The sequence below is a fragment of the Vigna unguiculata genome, chromosome 3 (assembly GCF_037176805.1).
Source record: "Vigna unguiculata cultivar grain cowpea cultivar isolate G323 ecotype 2 chromosome 3, ASM3717680v1, whole genome shotgun sequence".
In the NCBI taxonomy this organism is placed as follows: Eukaryota; Viridiplantae; Streptophyta; class Magnoliopsida; order Fabales; family Fabaceae; genus Vigna; species Vigna unguiculata.
In genome coordinates, this window is record NC_140794.1 from 56,369,832 (window position 1) to 56,385,851 (window position 16,020).

At 36.6% G+C, this 16,020-nt stretch overlaps 1 protein-coding gene across 1 annotated transcript; it reads right to left on the reverse strand.

Annotated features, from left to right (window-relative positions):
* Positions 1-4,105: 4,105 nt before the first annotated feature.
* LOC114179638 (lysine-specific demethylase REF6-like) lies at positions 4,106-12,519 on the reverse strand. The gene is made up of 7 exons (XM_028066051.2): positions 11,499-12,519; positions 11,348-11,426; positions 11,186-11,253; positions 10,894-11,044; positions 9,059-9,750; positions 7,566-8,195; positions 4,106-7,028 (listed from the first exon to the last, which is right to left on the reverse strand). Exons 1-7 carry the CDS (start codon positions 12,274-12,276, stop codon positions 4,819-4,821), a joined length of 4,608 nt encoding a protein of 1,535 aa, XP_027921852.1. The 5' UTR covers positions 12,277-12,519; the 3' UTR covers positions 4,106-4,818.
* Positions 12,520-16,020: the final 3,501 nt, after the last annotated feature.

Here is a 16,020-nt window from a genome sequence, read left to right on the forward strand (position 1 = left end):
TGACAACACGGATGGGCCAATGACATGGAAGGGCCCGACGATCGGACGGGCTCGATGACCTGGACGGGCCCAATGACCCAGACAGGCCCGACGAACCTAACAGGCCCTATGACCCAAACAAGCCTGACGACCCGAACGGGCTGATGACCCGTATGGACCCGACGACCCGGACTGCTCTTACAACCCAGACGGGCCTGACGACCCAGATGGGACTGACGACACTGACATGCCCAACAACCCAGACGGGTCCCGACGAGCCAGATGGGCCCAACAAGTCGGATAGGCCTAACGACTAAGACGGGCCATAGGACCTAGACGAGCCCGACAACCCGGACAGGCTCAACAACCCGAACGGGACAAACGATATGAACAGGCCCGACGACACAGATGGGCCCGACGATCCGAATGAGCCCAATGATCCAGACAGGCCCAAAGACCCCAACGGGCCCGACAACCTGTATGGACCTGACGACCCAAACGAGCCCTATGACCCAGACGGGCCCTACGATCCAGACAGGCCCTACGACCCGAACGGGCCCGAAGACACGTACGGGGCCGACGACCCAAACGGGCCCGACGACCTAAATGAGCCCGACGACCTAGATGAGCCCGACGACCCGGACGAGTCCGACTACCCGGACGGGCCCGACACCCAGACTGGGACCGACACCCAGACGAGCCCAATGAACCGAACGGGCCCGACGACCCGGATGGACCCGACGACCCGGATGGGACCGACGACCCAAACGGGCCCAACAACCCAGACAGGCCCGATGATCCAGAGATGTCCAACGACTCGAACGGGCCCGACAACCCAAACGGGTCGTCAGGCCCATTCGAGTTGTCGAGCTCGTTCGGGTCGTCGAGCCCGTTCAGGTCGTCAGGCTCGTTCGGGTCATCGGGCCCGTTCGGATCATCAGGCCCGTTCATGTCATCGGGTCGTTCGGGTCGTCGAGCCCGTCTGGGTCATCGGGCCCGTTCGGGTCGTCGAGCCCATCTGGATCGTTTGGCTTGTTCGGTTCGTCGGGCTCGTCGGGATCGTCAGGCCCGTTCGGGTCGTCGGGCCCATTCGGGTCGTCAGGCCCGTTCGGATTGTCGGGCCCATTTGGCTCGTTGGGCCTGTTCGGATCGTCGGGCCCGTCTGGGTTGTCAGGCCCGTCGGGGTCGTCGGGCCAGTTCGGGTTGTCTAGCATGTCTGGGTCATCGGGCCCGTTCGGATTGTCGGGCCCGTTTAGCTCGTTGGGCCCGTTCGGGTCGTCGGGCCCGTTCGGGTCGTCGGGCCTGTTTTGATCGTTGGGTCCATACGAGTCTTCGGCCCGTTCGGGTCATTGCGCATGTCTGGATCATTGGGCCTGTTTGAATCGTTGGGCCCGTTCGAGTCGTCGTCTCGTTTAGATCGTTGGGCTCATCTGGGTCGTAGGGCTCATCTGGCCTGTCTTGGTTTTCGGGCCCGTTTGGGTCGTCGGGCCCGTCCGTGTTGTCTGGCATGTCCGGGTTGTCAAGCCCGTCCTGGTCGTCGGGCCCATCTTGGTCGTCTGGCCCGTCTGGGTTTTTGGGCACGTCCGTGTTGTTTAGCATGTCCGGGTTGTCAAGCCCGTCCTGGTCGTCGGGCTCATCTTAGTCGTCGGGTCTGTCCTTGTCATCGGGTCTGTCCTGGTCATTGGGCTCGTCCGGGTTGTCGAGCCCGTCCGGGTCATCGGGCCCATTTGGGTCGCTCAACTTAATCTTTGACTCTGACTTAATGTAGTATTATTTGGGGGACTAACCCATCTTAGCCCTAGCCCTAACCCACTAGAGAGGGAACTTTGGGGGCTGGGACTTTTTTTTGGTCCCCTCATTTGAGAGACCCCTAAAAGGAAGCTTTATGAAGAGTGGGCCAGGACCGGCCCATAGACTTGGGGCCAAATTGACACCAGAATGATAAAACAAAATATTATTTTTCATCAAGTTTCCATCTTTTCTTAACAATTAATAATTCAAAATTATTCTTCGTATTCCTGCTAAGTAACAGGTACTTATTTTTAATATATTTATTTATTATAATTCTTAAAAATGATAAATGTTTTTTCTTTATTTGACTTCACTTTTTCCTCAAACTAACAAAAGACACTTTTTACTCTCAAGAACATAATAGTAAGAAAACATATCAATAAAATAAAATATATAAAATGAGATGGATAGTAAAAGAAGTCGGACAGTTTCATTATGAATGGTGGGCAGATTTAACAATTACTATTAAAATATAATACTGTAATACTGTATTTACTTATATTTTGGGTTACGAACTGCGACAGCTAAAAATAGAAGTCTGGGGAAAAATCGAACTAAAAGAGTTCTTTTACCCATGATTTTAAAAATTAGTTTACAGTTTTTTGAATATTTTGAAGCGTTTAAAATTGGAAAGTTTTTTCTTAAGAGTGGTTATATATACAGTCAGAGAAATATTTAAGACGAATTAGAAATTATGAGTTAGTTAATGCAGTTTTACCAAGACTATAAACTGCTCAATTATGCTAAACTTGAACTGTTCATGTAACATTACGTTAGAAAATAAAAAACGTAAACAGTTTATGTTACACTACGTTAGAAAATGAAGTAAAAAAACTTCTCAATCATCATAAACTTGAACAGTTCATGTAATTACGTTAGAAAATAAACTTAACGGCAGATGCACAAACAAAATAATAATAAATATCTATAATTAAGGGTGGTGCTGAAACAACTATATAGTTAATATATATATATATATATATATATATATATATATATATATATATATATATATATATATATATATATATGAAGTTAAAGACGGGAAAAATATGCAAAAGTGGTTTGAACCAAAGTTTAAATAGTTATGAAATATAAAACAAATGTTTCCTTAGTTTGTGTTAGGAAAGCATAAAAAAAAGCAATTAAGAAGCTTTGGGCAATAAGTAGCAAATTGGTAGATTTTAAAAATTAAAGAAGGTTGGTAGTTTTAACACTGGTTTTAAAAAAATTATTTATTTAAAAATATAAGTGGGCCTTTCTAAAAAAAAAGAGTTACTTGACCAGAAAAGGATTTAAGAATGAATTAGAGATTAAAAAGTGGAAATTATCAGTTGACTATTACATTTTTGCCAAGAATATACACTATCAACAACTAGATTATGTACAACTTACATATAGCTTATTTAACATTATGTTAGAAAAGAAAAGAAGACTTAATTTACAAATAATAATAATAATAATAATAATAATAATAATAATAATAATCATCATCATAATAATAATAGAAAATATGTATTCACATGTGAAAGCATAATCGAATCATTAAAGCCTAGATTTGCAAAAGAAGAAAAGAGAGGATATGGCCGGCAAGGAGAAAGTGGCAACTAATGTAGGAGCTAGTCTTTCAAAATCTGCATCAGAAATCTTAAAATCTGAATATAATTTATCCCGTCAAAATGTCTGACGGGCGTGAAACGTGTAATCAAAACAATTCAATTAAATCACGTTTCATTTAACAGCGCTCCATGAAACAACTAAATCCACATTGCCGCTGCTACAAGACAGCTCTTAACTAAACAATACTTACACTTGATAATTGAAAGGCATAATTTCAAATAGGTATAGAAAAAGGAATTCTGAAGCTAGTAGTATCCTCACCTTTAACTGATCGTGTGATTTGAAGTGTTACTGATAATGAATATGAAGAACAGCAGCAATCAACACAAAGAATGAGCATCAATCAAGCACACCATCAGCAGCACTGAATCCAACACAAAATAATAGTAGAAGTGCAGATACTTGTTCTGTTGAAGCTCTCTCTCCCATTGCTCATGACTCATGCAGGAATCTACAATTCCCTACCAACAGGGTTCTGATAAGAAAGTTCCAGGAAAAAGTATCGCACGGTCACACGTGATCAAGCAGAAAAAAGTAATCAGAAAGAATCTACAGAGGAAACCAACTCTTAATTGATCAATTTATCATCCTTAATTTTACGACAGATTCAACACAATTTTAATTAAGAAAAGAGAGAATCAGTGAAATTGAGAGAAACAAAGGTATAGACACTAGCCTGGTTGTCTGAAAGACAAAGATTGTTGGCCAAGTAAACTTAAAAACACTCAAATGACATTATTAATATAGAACCATTTTCATGTATCTTTACCATCCTCTTCTTTCCTCATCTAAATCGCCATCACAGCTCTTTTTCTGTTTCTATAATTCAAATAGAGTAGGGGTTAAAAATAAAGTACTAAAAGTAGTATGAAAACGGGAAACATGGTAAAGAAAAAGGAACTGTAAGCAAAGAGTATGGAAGAGAACAAATTACTAAAAATGACCACATGTTGATCTTAAGAAGATTCCCCATATGCCAAATGCACGTCAATCTATTGGTGATTGGAAATTCGGCCATTCCATTAGTTGGTGTAGGGTAAATAGAAGTCATGACCATGCTGCACAAAAATGTGCCTGCTACAATTCCGAAGATCAGACCCATAAAATTTTGTGAACAGTTGGCATCAAAAGAGCATGACTTTGGTATCTCATAAGTAGGACCTTCTAGCTTGGAATATGAATTCCGCACCAAGCAGGAGATATGCGATGGATGAGAATCATGTTTCTATATCTAAGAAAATGCTTTGCTTGCTACTAAAATAAATGGGTACAAAAACACCTAACCAAGCAGAATTAATAGTCATTCCCAATGACAGATTCAGGGAATTTATCCTAAACAGTTAATTAACACCTAGTCCTAGACGACATTGAGCAATATATTAATAAATTTATCAACAATGCTAACATATATCACTAGCACACATGCTATCAACAATTCTTCTTGGTTGCATGACCAGTCTTCCGCTTATGACGACTGAAATCAGAAACAAATCTAAATGTCTGCCCACACCCTGGCTCAGCGCACACGTAAGGACGAGCACCAGTGTGGACCCGAATGTGCTCAGTGCGTGCCCATGCCCACTTGAAACTCATCTTGCACCCTTTCCAAGGGCACTTCAATGGGCGGTCATCCTCATGAACTCGACGATGCTGCACTAGATATTTGTGTGAAAAAAACTTCTTTCCGCATCCTTTCACAGGACAAATGTTTCTCTTATGTTGCAACAGCTCCTGTTTAGACCCAAAACTCATGGTACAACCCTCCATGTCACATTGATATTCTGATTCCTCATCCTTTGTTTTGGTATGGCAAACTAAAACCTTTGCAGCTGTTTTATTCCTCTCCTTTTCCCTTTTGGTTCTCTTTTCTTTTACTTTTCCTTCAGACTCTTTTTCTAGGACTCTCTTCCTAAGTCGTGTGCGAGGTCCACCATCTTCGTCCTCTTCCACATGTAATGTTAAGTCTTTGGAGTTACCAGACTGATTCTTTGCCTGCCGAGCAGCCTTTGATTTCATTAGCGTGTGAGCACCTTGTTTCTGCTTCACAGGACGGGATGTCTTGTTTCTCGCATGGAGCGGATTAGTTTTTGTTTGTTGAAGAATCTGTGCTTTAGATTGCTTACTTTGAAGAGTTCGTTTGTGCTGCTGATGCAAAATATCATCCATTTGATCATCTGAATCTATATTGTCCTTGTCCATAACTTTAACTTGCTTACTTTTACGAGTTCTATACAGTATATGAAAATTATTTTCTGCCAAGTCATTCATGACATCTTTATCACTGTATTTATTTTGTCTGCTCCTTCGAGTACTTCTTTGGGGCTTCTGAAAGTGATCCTTCAACTGGTCATCAGACATTACATCTTCCTCCTCGATGAACTTCGCTTGCCTGGTTTTAGGAATCCTTCTTTGACACTTGAACAAACGACCCTCCATTTGGTCATCAGATGTAATATTCTCTACTCCAAGGGGCTTGTCTTGCCTGCTTCTCAGATTCCTTTGTTGCTGCTTTTGCCTATGGTGCTTCAGACCATCTTCATTTTTAGCAGAAAGTGATCTTTGTCTGCCTTTACATATCTTCCCTCTCTGCTTCCAAAAATAAACCTCCCTTTGGTCATCAGAAATCACGTCTTCTTCAGTAATGTATTTGCAATACTTGCCCTTGGGAGTCTTTCCACGCAGCTGAAGAGAACCAGCACCCAATGAATCGTCTGAAATAGCATCTTGCTCATTGCTAAGCTCCCCTCTCCGCAACCAATCAGAACCATAGCCCATTGTATCATCTGAAAACACATCACTGTCAATAAATTTAGCTTCATTGGTGTTAGCCCTCCTCCGATGCTGTAAACAAGAATCATCATCCAGCAAATCATTAGACATTGCATCATTTTCACTAGATTCTGAATGCTTCGTTATAGGCTTTCTATGAAGTGGCAGAGGAGAATAATCCCCTTCTGAAGCAGTATCATCTCTCCCAATATGCCTGGAGCGCTTACTCCCAATAATCCTCCTTTGATATTTATTGGATTTATCTTCAATGGAATTATCTGAAAGCCAATCTCTCTCGACAAAGCTTTCTTCCCAGATTCCTCCTTTCTGAACAGATTTTTTCCATTTCTTACCAGATTTTCGAGTTGAGGTATAGCTTTTATGGTTACTTTCTGATCTCTCAATTTTCTCATCAGGCAATGGCCACCCATGTAAGCTTGTTTCATCCTCAACATCTTCAGAATCTCTTTTTGCTAAAAGGGGATGGACTTGATTGGACATCCAAACTTTGCCACACCATTTCCCAGCAACTACCTTTTTCTGCTTGTTGGTCCTTCTCTGATAGACCTTGGGCTCTGTAGGCGAGCTTGCAGGAGGGTTTTGACCAAATGCTTTATATATAACAGAATTGTAAGGAATCTGCTTACTGTAAAGTGCTGAACGGCTAAGATTGGCACTATAAAAGAAATTGATTCCCAGCTTTACAGCCCAGTCCCCATTTCCAGGAATAGCTTCCTCACTATCCAGAGCTGATTGGATCCTCCCCTCATCTTCCCTGTTGGCTTGCCTGTATACAGTATTCTTCCACGTATAACCAATCCCCAGTTCTTCTGCCACAAACTTTGCTTCAGCCTCTATCTTTGGATAATCTGTAGAAATAAGCAAAACAAATCATGAAAGATTGGCAAGGAGGGGAAACGAGTTACAGTGTGCTTTAAACACTGTAAAGGCAAGCTCACAAATATGAAAAATATGCTAATAATGACCAAACATCAATCAGTAGCAAAGAGTTCAAACACTATATACTAATTATAGCAAATGTTCACTCAAACCATGAAATAGGAAAAAAAGTATAGTTTGTCCATGTAGAACCATAAACATCAAACTTCATACGTGTTTACATCTTCAAGGATAATGGATCAATCAGACCACTTGAAGTTTTCATATTAGTATACTTGAATAGACTTATCAACAGGGGGAAAAATTCACACATTTATACAATGCAACCTAAATTGAACAAAAATTCCAACAAAGACTCCCATGCTTGATGACCAAGGTGGACTTCAAATAAAAAAGGCAGTGTGTTTTTCCAAAGAACTTGGGCTTGAGATAAAATATCAGTACAAAATGTGTTCCATTTTTAATAAAAAAAAAGGGGGGAGTACTAAATTATTGAAATATCTTACCTGGATGACATAGGAGCAATATGTGTGCTCCTCCTATTGGGCGAAGTTGCTGCTCTGCTTCTACAGCATGCTCTAAACAGAAGATATGCATTCTAGACGAGTCTTCATCTGTGTGAGTATCTTGGGAACAACTCAATGTGGAATGGGTTACAGCCCTGGTATTTCTAAATGCCACCCCTGAAGTGTTGTCATGATCTTCTGACTTAACAGAGTAGTCAAAAGGAGTCATAATTTGTTCTACTCTCTTATGCATATAATACTCATAATTGTCTATTCTTCTTGAATGAATATCATCTCCTTTATTAAGTCTAATGACTCTAACCAAGGGACTAGCATGTGGATCTTGAAAATGAGAAGGCATACTAGACATCTCCCGAGATCCATCAGTGGCTGAATGGTTTACTGTATTCAATTCATCACCATCAAGTGCAATATCTAATCCCCCCTGATCTTCCTCAGAGTCAGAAGAGTTTCCATACGCTGATGCCAATAATGCAAGAGCTGTATTGCCTTTTTCTCTTCCAGAATTTAAAGCCTCCTCATAATTTTCATCAGCAATCTGTGCATGGTGTTCAACAGATTGAATGGGAACACCATTTGAATCATGTTGGGCATTTTGTTTAGTCCATCCTGCATTGTGGAACAACACGTGTCACTGGTTTTTCTTAAGTCAAGGAAGATTGAAACTAGGAATTTATATACAGAAAAAACATTTTATAGAAAAAGTAAAAGAGATACAAAACAAAAGGCATCTGGCTGCTTAAAAAGGTAACTTGCTACTTTTCATATGCACATCATAAAGATTTGCATACTCATGCACATTTCTTCTCTCTCATTATGTAAAGAATGACAAGCACATGGCAGGACCAGTCTGCGATTCAGCATTCAAGAGACAAATGTATAACTAATCAACTCAACGATCTCCCTTGTCTACAAGAACACTGCAAGACCCATACCAGACAGGACTAAAGCCAAACGACTATTCCTTCAGCTAATATGTTACTATCAAACTTATTCAGAAAAGGAAATATTTGTTCTAAAGAAAAAAGAAATATGAAGATAATGTTTTAAGAAATAGTTGCAAGAAAAATCTGGTCACACCACAACCAGAAGAAGGGAAACAAAAAAGAAAAGAACAAGAACTTATAGTGGCATAACAAAACTTAAAAGAATTGATAACTCCCCTATTTATTGATACCAATGGAAAACATCTCCCACTTTACGTTCTCTCTTCACTCGTAAACTCTTCAACTCAGGTAAAAGACGGTGAGGAAAAAACAATCACTGAACCCCAAAACTGCACATAACAAAGCTGGATGGCTCTAGCTCATGCTAATGCAAAAGTTATGATTTGGGTTACACTTCTACAGCAGAAAGTTATCAGTACAAGCAGTACATGAAGCTCAGCTCTCACATACATTTCCTAATGGGCATATGACACACAGGAGTGAAAAATACCTAAGGATGTGTATTCATTTATAAATATAACCTGCCTGTATATGTTCTTGACTTGGGAATACTTGCATCTTCATGGGCAGTTGAAAATTTATTGCTAGTTACTCCAGAACCAACAATCCAATCATTAAAGAAACTACAATCAGCCGACATAAGGTACGTAGCTGCTGGTTCTCTGGGCTGTACAATGGCAACACAGGAAAAGCTTAATATTCCACATGTGACACATGAAAATAGTCTCTGATCTGACAATCCATCTCCTTTATCTGTTTCCTTTTCACTGTCTCCTTGCAGTGTTTTTGAACTTGAAGTGTATATGTTCCCATTTGAACTTAATGGCAAAACCCTGTTCCTTTCACACAACGTAACAAACTTCTCTTTTACAGAATAAAAACTCTTTACTTGTTTGATTCCATGATTCCTGTTGAACATAAGGTCATTAGAAATAAAATCTGAGGAATCCATTCCCTCATAATTGTATTCATTGAGAGAAAAGTCAGGGTTCACTTTTAGTTGTTGTGATCCAACGCGTAATTTTGAGCAAACAGAAAAGTCAGAAGAGCTACGAGGAAGAAGTACTACAGCAGATCCTTTGCTGAGTGTGTGAAGCAGATCATTGTTCTCTACCACGTCCTGTACAAATAGTTCTTTAATTACAGTTTCTCCTTCACCATTTCTCTTATATTTAAGCCGAGAACTCCGTGGCTCAGCTCTAATGCCTCCAGGGATTCTGCATGAAGATTTCACAAGAATTTACAGGGTGCATATATTACAGCAATAAAAGCTAATGCTTCTAAAATCGGACTGATATTTGAACTAGTCAAGGTTAAATGATTCCATTGTGGTTGAATCCAGATCAAGCCAACATTAATAAAATAATGGTAATAATACATAAAATAATATTGATGAAACATAATATCATAACTTTATAATAGAAAAAGTTATAAAGTTATGATATACTCCCTCCAGTCCTATTTATAAGACCATTTTCAGAAAATTTGTTAGAATGATGAATTAATTATTTATTTCCTAAAATACCATTAATTAATTGACCTGTTTTTCAATAAAAAAATTAATAAAGTAGCATAAAATTTTACTGTCCTTATATGAATTGAGAAAGTAGTCACGGAAATCAAGTCTCATTCAACCACTCTAGCTTTAGATATATAACTTCAGAACAACAATCCAAATTATTCACCGATTTATTGTTTTCAACTAAATTAGCTAACTTTTTTAAAAAGTACAAATTAGTCGAAATAGTGTTATAAATAGGTAAGAAGGAGTAATACTTAGGTTGAATTTCAACAATATACATCATTATTTAATAATAATAATAATACCTTTATATTCAGAATGAAAAAGAAAATAGGAAACATTTTACGTCTATCTTTATTCTTTTTAGAAAAATACCAATATGGTATTATATTAAGCATTTTTCTTCATATTTTACCTTTTAAGCAAAAATGCTAACATAACATGGTATTATATTAAGCATTGTCATTCGACCCACTATAAACTGATTTTTCTCATATTCGTTTCATGGTTTATTTGAACCTTTTACCCGACCAAATCACTGTTTTCTGGTCTAACTGAATGATTTTCAAAACACCAATAAAAACTCATGCCACCAAGATCACTGAGGAAATCATATCTAATGGTCACTATTACTCACTACCAATAACCTAATGAGATATTATACATATATGATGCAGATTTGCAGCTAGCGGTACACACAGATACATCTTCATAAAGTTAAGAACACTATTAATGATAGCATCAATCTACCACATGAAGTCCAGCCCATAAAAAAGAAATAAACAATTCTGCTAAGGTATTTAGTATTAGCTCCAATAGGTAATAGGGAAAGACAAACCTAGAACACAAAGCAAGGCCAAGGTCATAAAGCAACTGGAAATGTGACACCATGGGAGGATAATTAATGGAAGCCCTTCGAATAGCAGCATCCTTAGCAAACCTTAACCATTCAGGCGTCGCAATGTTAGCCGCCTCTCCACAGTTAAACCCTACAAAACACATCCAAATTATTTTAGAACATGCAACTGTTGAAACAGAAAACACAATCATCGTTACCCAAGAAACAGAGAGAAAGAGAATATTTAAGGCTGTGGTTCCATTCGTAGATTGTGAAGTATGAAGTATCTTACCATGACTAAATCCTGTGTGATACGCTCTTGGAAATGTCACTACAAATTCCCCAGCATTTTGAACTAGCCTGACTCAATTCAGTCGAAAATTAAAGTTAAGTTACATACGCAACCACGAAGTCCTCATTATATATAGTCTACCCCTACACTCACACAAAATACCTGCAGCAGGGAACACCGGCGCCAACAAAAACCTCCGGCGACATCACCGTGGTTTTCTCCCCAAGAATAGCAAAAGTAACTGTTGAAGGCACAATACAGGTAAGTTAAAACAATAATGCATAGGTACGAAAGAATTGAGAACGATACGAACCGAGAGGATTGATCTCGCCGCCGTAGCCATGAACTCTGACAACCTCCTCGAACGCGACGGCAGCGTCCTTAGGCACGCCGTACCAAGTCTTGGGAGCGCCGAAATGGAGGTAGTTCAAGCTATGCAAGTCGTGATCCTCCACATGCCACGCGAACCAGCTGAACAACATGGCCACGTAGACCATGGGTGACGTCACGCCGGGAATTTCCTCTTTCATGAACCTAAGAAGCGAGTCGCTTCCCCTTGAAATCGCCCTCATGTTCCACGCGGTGTCGCCAACGTAATCGGCATCGCGCGAAGCACGGAGGGGGCTAAACGCGGAGCCAGGCATGTCGTTCGCGTATTCGACAGAGAAGGGTTTGTCTAAAGTGGCTTTCCAGTAGAGCGTTTCGAGTTCGAGAGGGGAGGGTTTAGGTTTGCTTTTCTTGAGGTAGGTTTTGTGGAAGGCCTTAGCCTTGGCTTCGAATTCCCGAAGCGAGTAGTGGTGGCCGCTGAACCAGACGCGGCGGCGCACCGGCTGCGCGCGGCGGGGGCAGAAGCCGATCTGCTGTTGGCGCGTGGTAAAGGTGGGCTGGGAGCGCGTGAGGTTGGCAGTTGCTGTTTTCTTGGGGGAGGGGGGAAGCGGGGGAATGATCTTGCAGATTCCGTACTGAGAGGCTTCTTTCTCGATTTTGAAGATATAGGCGATCGGGTTTTGGAACTCCGCCTCGGTAGGACGGTACTCCGGCGCCACCGGCAGCGACTTCAGCCACGGAAGTACTTCCTCCGAAGCCGCCATTGTCGGGATTTCGCTGAGCTCACTACCTCATTTGCTCACTCACTGCTCTGTTCTTTTCCCCAAAAACTTGCTTTGTTCAGATTCCATTTTTTCTTTTCCTTTTGGAGAATGGCTTTTTGTGTGGTGGTTTTGGTATGAGTGGGGTTTTTGAAGTTTTTAATTTGTTGTTAATATTAGCTGTCTCTGTTTTTTGATGTGAAGGAGAGTGGAAGAGAGTGAAGGGGAAAGATAAAAAGGTGAGAACAGGGGAGAGGCAGAGAGAAAGTTAGTGCGTGGGTTTGAAGATTATTTGACCCTTGTTTGAAGTGTTATTTACCGGAAATGCCACTGCAGTTTTTATGGGAAAAGGTAAAAACATTTGTTTATGAAATGTTGGGGAAATGGTGAGTGTTAGTTTTCAGTGCCCTTCTCTTCAGGCGCTTGCCTTGCGTCCTCATTATGAATTATTTTTTAGATACTGAACATATATAAGTAGATATTAAAAAAAAAACATATGTAATAAAATTCGCAACTATAAGAGATAGATATTATAAATGTATATTTATAGATAATGGGTATAAATTTTTAATATTCACAATGTTATGGATATCATAGTATCAATATCCGTAGATATATGTAATTACTATATTTTAATTTAAATTAAAAAAATACATGATTAAAATATTAACATATTAATTTTAAATGAGTTATTTTTTTATCAATTAGTTTTAAAAAAAATATTTTTTTTGTAAGCTGTCATTCAACATATTTAAACTTTGTTTAAAGTTTATAAATCTTATGTATTGTATTTTATTTGAATTTATGATTAAAATATGTTATTAAATATTTATTTTTTATTTTTTTGTAAATACTCACGAATATCCATGAATATTAAAAAATTATGTAGGTATTCACATAACAAATATCCGACGGATATTGTTACGGATACAGATAGATATTCATTCAACAGAGAACTACTACCTGTATCATACTTGTCCCGATGACATGTATAAAGGCTAATTGATATCGGACAAATCTCACCGCAATTTTTATTATCTATTCTTAATTAATTCTTACTTTTTACCTTTTTCAAACATTTAACTTTTAATTTGTTTCTATTCATTGTTTCATTGTATCTATTTGTTTATTTTATTTTATTTTCTCTACCAAACAAATCAGACCATAGGGTAAATGTAACAGTCGATCATTAAAGAATTAAACAAAATAAAAAGGAAAATTCAGAAAACAATTACTTTTGAGAGCGAATTTATGTTATTTTAAGAGCGGATTATATATACAAAAATTACTCTATTAACCTTCACTATTTACTTATAATTAAATATTTAAATTTAATGTAAACAATATTTAGTTCACTTTTTAAATTAAATAAATATGAAATTATGTATTAGTTATTTATTTTTAAGAAAATAATATTTATGAAGTTTTTTTTTCCAATAAAACTAGCGTACACAGCGCTGTCGCACCTATATGTACGCATTTTTTAAATATACGTGATATTATATTAATAAATGATGATAATGTAATTTTATTAAGTTAATATATAAAATAAAATTATATTTATAAAAAATAAAATGAAATATATAAAAAAATTGAAAAAATAACTGTTGATAAATAGAGAAAAAGAGAAGAGTAGAAATAAACGATTTTAGAAAAAAAAATTGTAAAAAATAAAAGTCAATTTTCAAATATTTAATAAATAATTATATTTTAAAGGATAAAATTAGAATTTTGAAGTGTGGACTCAAAAGAGAGAATTTTCTTGTATATTATTATAGATATTAATTTAATTTTTATCCATTTATCATACCAAAAAAGGAAATTACTTATTTTGTAAAGATTCTTTTTGTTAGTTGACATTTTTAATTATTTAAAAGAATAAAATTATTGAATACCACACCACCTTTTTTATATTTAAAAGTAAAATTATTTTAATAAACATTTTCTTACAAATGAGTATGCGATCGAATATAATCATAATGAATTTACAAAATTATTATAATTTGCTTAACTGAAAACTTTAAGTATTTAAATAATTTCCGAACGATAATCAGTAATTCTTACATTTTATTATATAGATAAAAACTCTAGTTATTAAATAAGTTAAAAAGTTAATATAATAATAAATAATTTTTAAAAAATAACTTTCAGTAATTTTTGTGCGAAATTGTAATTACCATCTGAGACATATTTAAGAAAAAATATTAAGTATGATGTAAATAGGATTTGAGATAAATTTATTGAAAATAAAGAAGAAAAAAAAAACTCCAAAGAAAAACAAGAATAAATAAAAAAGCATGACAGAAAAAAATTGAAAATACACTTACAACATATTTAAAGAAAATATAAAACATAAATTTCAGATATTACATGAGTACAAAAATATTTTATAAACATTCTAAAATTACAAGAAAGGAAGATGAGAAACATAAAGAAACATACATGAAAGAATAACTTTTTATAATTATGCTACATTTAGATAGATGTTATACTTATAATTATTACTTTCAAATACATGTGATAATTATAACTTCATCATATGATCTTATAAGTGTCTTTTTGATGAAATTAAGGATATGTTCCTTTAAAATAATGAATTTGAGGTTTAATGAAATTAAGAATGTATTCTTTTAAGATAATGAATTTGAGAAAAAGAGAACAGGTACATTTGGATGAATTTAAATGAATAAATTTTAATTGTTTCTTTTAAAGAATTTAAATGTAAAGTATGTGAATTTATAAATAAAATTTGTAAATAAATTGATTGATATGATAAATAAAAAGAAAATTTAACACATTAAAATATAAAATTATTATGTTACTTTGTAGTTAAAATTAATATATATATATTGTTATGAATTAATGATTGTCCATTGATTTGATACAATTACTGATATGATTCATTACTCTTTATGGTAAATATTTGTATTAACTAAGTTGATTTGTTTCCTTTATGGATTACATATTGTATCTATAAATAGGACTCTTCCTATCAATAATAATACACAGATGAGTTGCTCCCTATTCTCTCATTCTCTATTTTCTATTGTTTCTTCTCTATTATCTATTATTATCTTTGTTATTCACTTTATTTCATAACACGTTATCAGCACGATGTTCCAACCAATTGAGGAGTAGTGGAAGTTGTTTCTCTCCAATGACAGTGCTCTGCCGTGTCTCAATTCAGGCTCTTCCTAATCCTTTCACAATTCATAATTTTACTTTATATTCTTTCTCTTGTGATAAGAATTGTTTGACTTTATCAATCTTCATCTTCGTCTTATTATTTATTTTTATTATGATGGTAATTATTATTAATATTATTATTTTGATGATTATTATTATTAATGATATTATTTTATGTGTTAGTTCTAAACACTCGAAACGTTGCAAAATTTGGATTTGTAACCCTTGATATTGCAAGGAAGAATTCCTTATATTGGATTTTAAATGTTGAAATACATTTAGATGCAATGGATATTGGGATACCATAAAATAAAGAAATAAAGCATCTAAGCAACTAATTTGCTCGTGCGACAAAAATATTGTGAAAAAGGATTCACAAATATTATGAATTTATTTCATGTCTATGTATGGCTGGCTGGACAAAGCAATAAAGCTTTTGATGAAAAATCATGAGATCCGCCTAATCTGCTCCATTCCCAGAAGTGAATGCAGCAATCAATATTATGAATTTATTTCATGCCGTTGTATGGCTGAAAAAAAGCAATGAGCTTTTGATAGAAA